Source organism: Calidris pugnax, unplaced genomic scaffold (assembly GCF_001431845.1).
Source record: "Calidris pugnax isolate Ruff unplaced genomic scaffold, ASM143184v1 scaffold81, whole genome shotgun sequence".
Taxonomy (NCBI): domain Eukaryota; kingdom Metazoa; phylum Chordata; class Aves; order Charadriiformes; family Scolopacidae; genus Calidris; species Calidris pugnax.
In genome coordinates this window covers 6,910,414-6,922,449 of record NW_015090880.1, presented here as the reverse complement: position 1 = coordinate 6,922,449, position 12,036 = coordinate 6,910,414, and the positions used below count along the sequence as shown (strand labels likewise).

The 12,036-nt window shown below is 39.3% G+C and overlaps 1 protein-coding gene across 4 annotated transcripts in view; it reads right to left on the bottom strand.

Moving 5' to 3' along the window:
• The window catches only part of SUCLG2 (succinate-CoA ligase, GDP-forming, beta subunit), a 139,153-nt gene that overhangs the window by 44,251 nt on the left and 82,866 nt on the right, over positions 1 to 12,036 (bottom strand). For all 4 annotated transcript variants that reach the window (XM_014946839.1, XM_014946842.1, XM_014946840.1 and 1 more), the window contains exons 8-9: positions 11,543 to 11,704; positions 10,049 to 10,191 (exon numbers count right to left, since the gene is read on the bottom strand). In XM_014946839.1, the coding sequence (XP_014802325.1) occupies positions 10,049 to 10,191; positions 11,543 to 11,704 (305 nt within the window). The remainder of the gene's footprint in view (positions 1 to 10,048; positions 10,192 to 11,542; positions 11,705 to 12,036) is intronic.

Genomic DNA, 12,036 nt, shown 5'->3' with positions numbered 1-12,036 from the left:
AGACAAGTGCAACATCTGTATTTTATTATGCAATTCCCTCCTCTTCCCCAATAACTACATCACTGAACCTGACGTTGCACTTTCAGTTTAAGAGACAAAAAGCTCATTTTAACAAACTGTTTCAAATTCCCCTCACCCATTTTTTAAGCATAGATATATCTTTACAATAGAATCTTAGCAACGTTGGCCTCTTTATTCTTCTGTCTTTAAAAAATAATTTTACGATGGGAAAATGCTCATTAATTTTGCCAAGTTTCACCTGGTTTTTTTCCCCCCCAAATTAAGTCTTATTCTTCAACTAACCTATGCTCTCCCTACCTGTGTTCCATTTATCAAAGATGCTTCTGAAATTACAAGTAAAACCAGCTGATATTCATTTCACTGTCAGAAGAAGAGCATGTCTTACCCAGTACAAATGGCTAGAAGCACCTACTTGAAATATACAGTTCATCATCTAGGCCTGTTTCTGTGAGGAACAGATGGAGGTAAGGTGATTAAATTTCTTCATTTTGATGGAAAGAACAAACACTTTCCTAGACAAGCCATAACACCTCAAACCACTGAAAAATAATGAATATTAAAACCAGATTTTCTCTACAGAAGAGTTTAAGTAAGGACACCTACAACTTTTTTTTTTTTTTTGTTTCTGTTTTTAATATACTATTTACTACCTATATAATCAAATTATTAGTCTTTCATTCTCCTGTAAGTTTGCTAGGTAGATGACCTATAAATAGATTCATAATAAATTACACATCTCACCAAGATGAATTACCATATTGAGATCTAAAATATCTTTCCTTTTCATCCTCACTAATTGTGAAATGAGTCTCATAAATTTTCACAATTTCATCAATTTGTAAAGAACAGTAAAGGATTAAACGTTTTTCTGATGTATTATGCATGGCATTTCCTTTTACTAGGCAATGCTAAGACACAAACATAACTGCACATTGTGTGGCACACGCTGGATATGACATTTGGCAGTTAGAGGAGATGTTGGCAAGGATTTTATGATGGAGATTTACTGCCTGTACCCATCGCCCTTCATTTAGGCCCCAGTTTGGAGCGAGATGGGTAATCAAGGACAGGCTGGATGGGGCTTCGAGCAGCCGGGTCTAGAAGGAGGTGTCCCTGCCCGTGGTAGGGGGTTGGAACTAGATGATCTTTAAGGTGCCTTCCAACCCGAACCACTCCACGATTCTATGAATATTACACTATGGTATTACAACAGGAGATATGTACAATCCCGTACCCATTACCATGGACTTCTCTTGAACACGACCCACCACAGGCTCAGACACTCTGGCTCATGAGAGCCCTCAAAAAGTCCATATTTGCCAGTCCCAATTGCTAATGAACAAAGCATCCAATATAAAATCCTCTACCACTCTGGTCATTAATCAAATGTACCTCCAAACAAACAGGAAAATACATCAAGCCTTGACCACAAAGCAGCTATCTCAAGAGGGTGAGGCAGATCGTCTTCTGAGGAAATGGAAATATCTGCTCCCTCTGTCCCTGCTTTAGAAGGGATCCCACTACAGAGAGTGTAACTGGCCCACCAATTTTCAAATTCCATCCAAACCTGACAGCTCAAGTTTTATTGTGGTTCTTCCATAAATTGTTCAGCGTTTACCTTCAAAGGAAACATTTGTGATTTTCCCTTATTCCACCCCAAAGGAGACAATTACAAAATCTCTGCAAGTTCTCCTCCTTCTTAATAAGTTTATTTTCATATCCAGTTTTTAAGATTCATTATAGCCAACTCTAAAATGCCAAAAGGCATTCAAGTTGTCAGTGCCTCTAAATAATGGCAGATTCATGTTAAAGTATATTTACATATCAATTACTCAGGACTCAATACTACACATGCTCTTGAAAAATACATTAGTCTTGATTATAAATCAAGACAATTCAATTATGCATTTTAAATGCATAATTGTCCTCACATTTTCATAAATATCGGCAATATGCTATCAGTCTCTAAAAATGCTTCAATGAAGTGAACGAATGCCTTTTCAATACTGTAAGTGCTCTAAAAGAGAACTTGTCATTTCACATTAGTTCCTGCAAAACTGCAAAGACACATTATAAGAAATCCTTGTTAAAGTTCTATTAGTCTATATTTTCTCACCAATGTAGTGCTAATAAAAATGTGGGGAAACTCCCAGATTACTCCTATAGAATTATAGTTCTATAAAAGAACTACGAGCTGCTCCGATATCTTTGGTTAAAGGCAAAGTATTTGTACAAACTTCTGAGGCAGAAAATACAATACGCCTTTGTCAACTTTTCCCAGTGTTACAAGATGTTTCTGTGCTCTAATAGGTCTTTTCTACCTCTACGAACTGTCATTCTATGATAGTAATCTCAAACTTTGCCAAGCTTTAAAAGCCAAGGCGTCACAAGGATAGCCTATGAATTCCCAAAATAAACTGCTAGAGGACTCACCTACCTTTTCTGCTGGACAATTTTCAGAACCTAAATTCCTTTGCTGCATTTAAACTTTACTACTTCTTGCCTTCCCGAGGCAGACATTGACCTGTAATACTGGGCAGATTTCCCAGGTTAACTGTAGGTTTCCTTCATCTTTTTGTCTCTGGTTCCTCTTTCAACCCTTGAGTGTTTTGTGTACTTTAAATAAGAAAAGGATGGTCTCTCCTTATGTGTTTATACAGTCTCAAGGCAAAAGGTGCTCCCTAAATGCAATTAGGAGATAATATCAAAATGACATAGTTTTTGGAGGCTGGATCTTACTATGTGCTATACTTCAATGATTGATTAGATGTCATCTTACACAAATGTCAAAATTGCAACACAAACCCAACATGTTTATGGATTATGACTTTAAGGAAAAAAAAAAAAAGTAATACTTCGCTTCTACAAAAACAATGCTGAGTACAAAACCGCCAGTAGGATAGGGCTATGTAACAAGCAGTAAAGGAAAGGTGATGATAACTGTCATTGTTTCCATAGCACTTTTTTAGATGAACTATATAATTTTCAGTCAGTGTTGAGAGTGACCATCTATGGTAGATGAGTATCATATCCCACAGTTCACACAGAGGGGGAGAAACAGAGCAGCCAAAGCCCGAACTTTCAAAAGGAACCATTAAATTCTGTGCCACCAGTTTCAGACACCCAGCTGGAGCTATAAAGGGTTATGCAGAGGTGTGAGCACTGGACTTACAGTTAGCCATCGTGGAACACTATAATACCACACACAGATATTTTTCACTACAATAACTCTAGAGCTACAGCTTTTAGAGTGCTCAAAACAGCGTACGATGCTTCACCTTCTTGTGTGAATCAGAAAAGCACACAAGGCATAAAGACTTTTCATGCTGTGTAAAGAAGAGCAGGGTAATGAAGTGTGTAAAGGATGCATGATATTTGAATGAGAAAGCAAAAAGATTTCTAATGACTATGTAAGAACAGGGTTCCTCTGCATTATCTGAGATGACATGCAATCTGACAATTCAAACAAATCCAATGCTAACGCTCTAATATATGTCCATAACTGAATGCTATTTACATTTCATTTTTTTCTTCACACACACTGGCTGCATGTGTGATAGAGAGGGTTATCTGCTCCTACGGATTTATGGTTTTGCATTATTATAACACTGAGAAATCCACTACTGACAATTAGTCAGTTAACTGCAGAAAATGCATGACAAGTTATTCACAACCAGCCTATGCTCTAACTTGGATAAGGATCACTATCACAGCAAGCGTGGCCATTTTAATGTTTATATTTTTAAAACCTTCACATACTATTTTTTTATTTATGACTTTTGAAGCTTAATAGCCCCCTCCCCACTCTCCAAAGCACCCTCCTCTCACTCAACACAAATCTTCCAGGACTAACAGCAATAATAATCATCCTCATCAAGGGGCAAAGGCAGCCCTAGAAGAAAATCAAGAAAATCAGATGAGTGGGTTCCTTGTTTCTGGATGTTGCCTTGGATGTTCAAACTGCAACTCTTCCTTTTAGTCAAGACAGACTTGATAGCCTTGACTGACTGGCAGGACTAAAACTACAACAGACATTCTGCAGATCACATTAAACAGCTGTGCAAACTGCCTGCACTCACAACTCGGCTGCCGACATTATTTTTATTTTTATTTGATGTGATTATAATGGGTTGGTGCCCTGGATCAGGAATGCCATGTGACAACATTCCCCTCTCCTTCTTCCACAAACTTTTCTCCCAGACTGTTTGAAACCATGCCTCAGAGGGCAGGATGCAGGGAATAATTGGTTGGGAACGGAACAGGCATCTGGCAACTCCCAAAAAGCTTATCTGCCAAACCCCCTTTTTTGGCTCAGGCTTGTAACCCAACAGTCAAACATAGGCACTGACTCACTGAATAAGACAGATTTTTGCACAACTTCCAGGACAAAACCCCTCAGCTATAGTCAAGCCTAGTTAGAAACCATACTCAAAAGAGCCTTTTCCCCTAAAACTGGGAGCAAGTCCCTGTTTATAAATGCAGAGTGAGAGCAAACAGTCCGGTAACACAGCGATACAGTCACCACAGCCCCAACTGCCTCAACCTTTGCAGACTTTCTGAATTGTCTTAACTGAACTAGCTCATCCAATTCTGAATTAACTCACCCAAAATAAAGACCAAATAAATTATACCAGGCAACTTCATTTTTATTTCTGAAATCTGAAAAAGAAATATCCCAAATCTTTCCTCTTAGCAGAATGTTATCCCTTCTGTTGCCACATAATGGACTGCAAATTCATGAAAACTAATACTAAAAATCCCTCAAGTCAAAAGGATAAACCAGCGATAAAAATGCCTTAAATAATAAGGATGGATAAACTGTATTACTTTCACACTAAGCACAGCTGGAAAATAAGCGAATTGCAAATTTATGACTTAATGATACCCTCTTTCAGAATTCTGTTCACTCTCTCAGATGCCTGGAAAATAAAAGTCCCAAGGCTGCTGCTTCAACTTAATGGCAAGACACATCAGTGCCATTACTTTTCCTACCACTGAGGTGGACAGAGAGATGCACCTGACACAAGCAAACAGGCAAAGGGACAGGAATAAGAATGCCTATTCCATATTTATAAAACAATAATTTTAATCTGGACTAAAGAATAGCTGAAGAAAAATTTAAAAATAAGGTTTTTGTGTTTTATAGTAATTATTCCCTGTATGTGAGTTAACAGATGTCAATGTGGAATATTTTTTCCAGAGAGATGTTTGTCAATCTGTCAATAGTATTTTGCTTACATGACAAGCAAAAACTTGTTAACATGAATTGATTTGGTAAGTCTTTAGTCGTATCATTGATGATGGGCTTCAAAAAAGGCTGTCAAAGTAGCTTTAGGGAGAAAAGGACAACAAGAACAGCAAACAGTTTTGGCCTTTAACCACCTGTATTTCAGTGTTACTGTCTATTAGGAGTCAACTGTCAAGTTCAGGGCTAGAGCCAGTCAATGGTAAAACAAACCTGCTACAGCTTAGTTCATTTTACTCATATTTTTTTATTTTAGCTCATGTGAAAGAGACAGAACAACAAGGGGAAGGGCTGGTGTGTAGCCACAAGCCTGAGGAAAGACTATGTGGTCCTACATCTGGGTCAAATCTCAGGTACACATGCCATTTATGTCAGCAACATTAATGGGCAACTCATTTATGTCAGCAATTAATGGGCAACTCTCCTATGCCAGTAATGTATACAATATTATTTTTATTCTATCAAGATAGTATGCAAGCAAAAGGTAGACGATGTGTCTTGCTTCAGGTTGTAGGTAAGATGCTTCTGGCCTTTACCTAATTGTAGTCACTAAATACATCTCACCCAGAGCCCTGTCATTATGGGCTCTCGTACTCACTAGGGTCTTCAAAAACATGATTCAGCCACTCTGACATCTGAAACTTGATGCTGACTCTCTCTGCAACGTGAGAGAAACCTGCCAGAATTTAGGAGTGTCACATACGCGGGACCAGGCCAAAGCAGAGGACAGAGATGGCAACCAAGCTTCAGTGCTCCATACAGCAGATTTATTGACAAGATTGTTTGTTTCAGCTTTAGCCTTTCCAAGATGTTGTTGAATCCTACAAACAGTCATCATGTAACAGTCCAGGACTTTGGTGAGGATGGCTGAAACAGCACTTCATACGTGCAAGGGAGAGCCAGGCATCACTCAAAACCTCTGAAATACTACAGGAAACAACCTCTTCTACTTGACAAAGAGGAGCAATGAAGCAGTTTGAACACCCAGAATCAAGCCATCTTCCCCTTTCCTGTTTACTACCTGAAAAAATAGGAAGATGGTTCTTGTATTGCCAAAGCAGACGCACAGCACAAACTCCTAGAAACAAGACAAGCAGGAGGAGGAAAAGGAAAAAAACAATAAAAAAAGAGTGCGTGGAATTTAGAAAGTGAAAAGAAAGGAATTCAGAACCATTGCAATGACCTGTCTGACCTAGGAAGTATTGGATATGGCAGACTGCAAACAAGACCAGCAGAGTATAAAAGGGTCACTGACTCCAGAGACAGCATTTCCATCCAAAAAACAGTGGGTAAACTTTTGCAACTAAAAAAAAAAAAAAACAATGTGGGTTGTTTTTTTTTTTAAAAAAAAAAAGAATTATAGACACTGACAACAGCCAAATTAAACCAGCAGCAAACCGGTCAAGATCTTCATTTTTCTCAAAAACAATATCCCCAGCTTCACTAAATCAAATCATGGCATACCTGTATTTTTTTGCTTTAATACAAAATAGACATTTTAAAGACAATTAAAAAGAGAGAAAGAGAGAGATCTATTTCAAATGCAGTTGAACCTTTCCTTCTGGAAGATTTCTTCTCTTGCAATGTTCTTAACGCTGCCAGTGCCATATTTCAGTGCAACTAAAAGACAGGGCTTCTCCACACTACAGCCCTGCAGACTATTTTTTTGTTGTTTGTTTAGTCATTCCTCAGAGACTCAATGTTGTTTGGAGACACTTACAACAATTAATAGCCCCTCGAGTTCCCAAGAGCAAATTTTTATCGTCTCAAACAAGGTGGGAATCAGATAAAAGGTTACAGTGAAATGACTGACCAGATCCAAACAGTGAATGCTGCATTAGCCTCAATGACTCTAGGGAGTGAAAGCCTACTATTAGTTAAGAAAGAAAGGATTCATTCAATTATCTTACTGTATATTCATAAGCTAATGGACATGGTGTATGGAGAGAAGAATCATAGAATAGCAGGGGTTTGAAGATGTGGAGATCATTGAGTCCAATTCTATATTCATAAGCTAATGGACATGGTGTATGAAGAGAAGAATCACAGAATAGCAGGGGTTGGAAGATCTGGAGATCATCGAGTCCAATTTCCCCTGCTAGAGCAGGCTGGACAACAACGCATCTAGGCGGGTTTGAATATCTCCAGAAAAGGAGACTCCACCACCTCTCTGGGCAGCCTGTTCCAGTGCTCAGTCACCCCCAAAATAAAGAAGTTTTCCTCATGTTCAGATAGAATTTCCCAAGTTCCAGTTTGTTCTTGTTGCCCCTTGTCCTCTCTCTGGGCATCACTGAGAAGAGTCTGGCCCCACCTTCTTGATACCCATCCTTTAGATATTTATAAGCTTTGATGAGATCCCCCTCTCAGTCTTCTCCTCTCCAGGCTGAACAGACCCTGGTATCTCAGCCTTTCCTCATCATAAAGATCTTGGTAGCCCTCCACTGGACTCCTTCCAGTAGTTCCCTATCTTTCTTGAACTGGGAGGCCCAGAACTGGACACAGTACTCCAGATGTGGCCTCACCAGGGCAGAGTAGAGGGGGAAGATTCATCAGGTTCCTCTCTGCCCACTCTTCAGCCTGTTCAGGTCTCGTTGAATAGCTGCACGGCCTTCTGGTGTGTCAGCCACTCCTCCCAGTTTTATATCATCAGCAAACTTGCTGAGGGTACGCTCTGTCTGCTCATCCAGGTCACTGATGAATATGTTAAACAAGACTGGACCCAGTACTGACCCCTGCTACAGCTGTGCACAGACACAAGCATGAATGACTGTTTCAGGTCCTTTCCATGCTGCCTTTTACTTTGCCCCACTGTCCCAATTAGCAGAGCTTCATTAGCCCCAGTGTAAGCAACTAGCATTAAGCAGTAATGTATAAACAGACTACACAATAGAAAGAAGATACATTTACAAGTCAAATGTTGGGTATGCAGATGTTATATAGCTGAGAGCTACTGAAATGCCTTTTTGTTTTAAAATTGTTTAAACTCAGTAAGTTTCATCACCAAAATTAATACCCGCTGTTTGTGCTGTAGCAGACAGAAGAATCTGTTTAGCGGAGTGATAATCATCAGTTAAGTTGTGTATCTAAGACTTTAGTGCACCTGCTTCTCCAGCACTAATACACGTTTCAGAACTAAATTACATCTCAGCCAAACCTTGATCATCAGAGGAAGCATGTGCTGCAGAACAACTCAAACACACACAAACAAATCCTTGTGTAATGTCCTAAGAACAGCTAAAACTCACACAAATGAAGACAAGCATAACTAGCATCACACAAAGAAGGAAACTATCAGGTTCTCTAGCATGAATCTCAAGTCCCATCCTGCCACCCTTCTGCCCCAGCCAAGATATCGTGCTCCTCTCCTTCTCCAGATCTGTGCTCTTGTAGGTATGTTAATGACTTGAAGCTTATAAGATCATTATGTAGAAGGAGACAACCAGTTCTCTTCCTGTTGGTCTTGCAAGGAACATAAACCTAGACCTCTATGAACAAAAGGTCAGCATGACCCTGGTCTATGGGAGCGCAAAAAGATCCAGGAAGAATGTTTTAAATGTTGCAGATGACTCTTGCTGCTCCTGTTGAGCCACCAAGGTACTATGTGCCTTAAAAACATGCAAGGAGAGTTACAACTGCCAACAGCTAATGATATGAAGTTGACCTGGGCTTTTTTGTGCTGTGAATCTTCTTCCTGATTTTGCCTTGCAATTTTGCTGCAAACAATATCCTCCTCTATTTGAGAAGTCACAACATTTTGTCACTCACTGCTGCACAGGGTAGACAGTTACAGTGACGTAATTTTCAGGGGAAGGTGGTCTTTAGAGGAGCTAATATCACAAACACAATGAACATTAAGAAAATGGCTGGAAGCACGGAAAAAAAAGAGACAAAGGAGGTAATGCCAGATTCACAACAAGAAGCAAAATGTTGAAATTGGGATTTCAGCAGCGATGCTTAGATACAGGAGATGGAAAAGATGATCAAAGCCCTTCGACAGATTTTCAGTAGTCAAAAAAATAAATAAGTAAATCTACAGCAACTTAAGTTCTGGCTAAGCACAAAAGCATAACTCCACGTTGGCAGGGATGGTCAGCTGGCACTGCTCCAATGCCTACGCCTGATCTGTGTTCTCTCAGTAGATATTCTGCTTCTGTCTGCAAAGGGGACCAGTGACCTCAGCACGCGAACACGCATCTCTAGAAATAACTTCTCATCCACACACACAGACTGATGCCTTCTCCTGTTGTTCAAAAAGAAAAGAGCAACTGCACCTCCGTCTGCAAAAGGAAGTGGTAGAACGTACCAGGCTACAATTCCAGCCTGTGAACGTTAATTAAACACAGACTACTATCTTGCAGTGCAGAATCAGACATTTTAGAAAATCTGAGCTTAAAAGAGTACAAATCAGCCTTCAGTATTACCTATTTGCTTAATTCACATTTTCCTTCTCACTCTAGTGTGGCAGTATACTGCTAGGAATAATATTTTAAGTACCTAAAGCTCCCCACAAATTCCCCTTTAGGAGCCAGGTGTTCAAAGTTCAGCACAGCAGCGTTCACCATGTCTGCACTTCTGTGCTCAACCACCTTGAGAAAGCACCCACTGAGACCAATGAAACCTGAGTGTGGATCAGGAACTGAAAAGTCAGTCCAATTTTCCTCTTGGATCACCTCTCATCCTTGATACCCACACCATTATCTGTATTTTTCAGCACACCATTCGTAGTGACTCAGCTCTATTGCTGCACGGGGAACCTTCTAGCCCCAAATCCAACTTTTTTACCTTTGGATCCGCAGTCAGCAGTTTGAATGCTTGATACACTTGTGCTTCTTTCACACCTCCACCAAGATCCAAGAAGTTGGCTGGTTTTCCACCATTCAAGGATATTATATCACATGTTGCCATTGCAAGTCCAGCTCCATTGACTGTAATTGTAAATACCAAGTGCTTATATTTCAAGTATATAAGATTTGTGAAAAGGCTTAAAACATATCAGCACAACCACATAACATGGTTCAAAACTTTACATAAATATTTATTTCTAAATAGGTCAGTACCTATTCAAGGATATTCAATGCAACAAATAATTCAAAATCTGGTGCATATACACCAACATTTAGATTTCTTTATGACTTATATGTATTTTAGGACTTAGGTGTGCACCTTGCTTTAAGCATGTAAAAGCACTGGAATGAGAGTTGCGGAAATGTAAAACCTTCTGATTTAAAAAAAAAAAAAAGAAAGACACACAAAAACTGAGAATAGTGATGGCGTCATGAGAAGTGAAGGACAAATTTACTTCTTAAGCTCCCCTCCCATCATTCTGATAGCAGTAGATGGTGCTTTTTATTACTGTAAAATAGATGACTAGATTGTAGGGACAGATATTAGATGCTCCTGAAGCTGCCTTTTATTTTGGGTTTGCACCAGTCTAGAATCATTCCCAGGGGCATGAACACTCCTCCAAGGAGAAGCAGATGTGAATTATTTGTCCCCAGCAAGTTGCTCCTACTGAACCAAGTTAGACTTCTGTGTCACCTGTAATTCAACAGCAATATCTAATACTGAAAAAAGCAATGTAAATACTGGACATTTTCTCAAACCAGTCATTTCACCAGGCTGAGATAAAATGACTAATTCAATTAGATTCATAATAAAATGTTGTACTGGGTAAAAGAATTTGTACGAAGTGAAAATTATGTAGAGCATAGCTGACTTTTTTACTTACTTATATCTTCTAAACACAGGAGTAATTTCTGTTCTACAGAAACTTCAGGAAAATAAGAAAACAATATTTTCCTTTTAACAACTGAACAGCTTCTTTAGCAGCTTTCCTTAAAGGGAAATGGAGTTCATTTGTGAATGGGAATATCATGCTTTTACACACATGCTTTTGCAGTGTTTTATGAGTAACAAAGGCTCATTTTTGAAAATTAATCAAATTTTGATGACTTTTTCAGTTTTGTTGTAATAACTGGAAAGACCAACTGCATCAGCTTAAAAATTCAGAATGTAGAAACTCCACAAGCTTCTCCCTTAGCCTGTCTGCTCTCTGACACCACACATGCCCTGTCTGTCTGCTGCTGAGGTCTTCAGCGCAGTTTCAACACAATTTTCGTTTCATTGCCCCAAGAACTTGTGGAAGGACAGACAACCTCAGCAAAATAGAACAAAATACTGTCAAGGGTGGATTGAACGTCAGAACGTAAACAAAGTCTGTACATTAAACAAGTATGAATTTGTCTTCAAATGTCTTTTGGATTTATTTGTTCTTACCAAAGCAAGCAATATTTCCATCCAGTCCTATATATTTTAAGTCATATTTGGCAGCTTCGTTTTCTATGGGCTCACTTTCAGACTTGTCATCCATGGCAAATATTTCTTTTTGCCTAAATTCTGCATTGTCATCAAAGTTTATCTTGGCATCAAAACAAACAACTGGAGAAAAAAAAAATAAAACAACATATAGGCATTTAGAGACTGCAGTTAGTCAGAACTTCGGAAATATTACACCAACTACAACAGCAGGGAGGGGGAGAGGGTTGCTCAGGGACTGATGCTGCTTCCACCACGCGATCAGCTGAAGCTCCAGCCTTTAGTTCAGTAGAGAAGGGTAAGTTTTCCTCAAATCCTATATTGAGAAAAGGTACAGCAAGCATCTCCATGCTGCACAGGCACGTGCTTTTGTCAAGGGATGATCCCTTGGCTTTAAACAAAGTTCCCATAATTTATGAAGGCAGTTTTTATGATGTGGACAGGTGGTTTGTGGC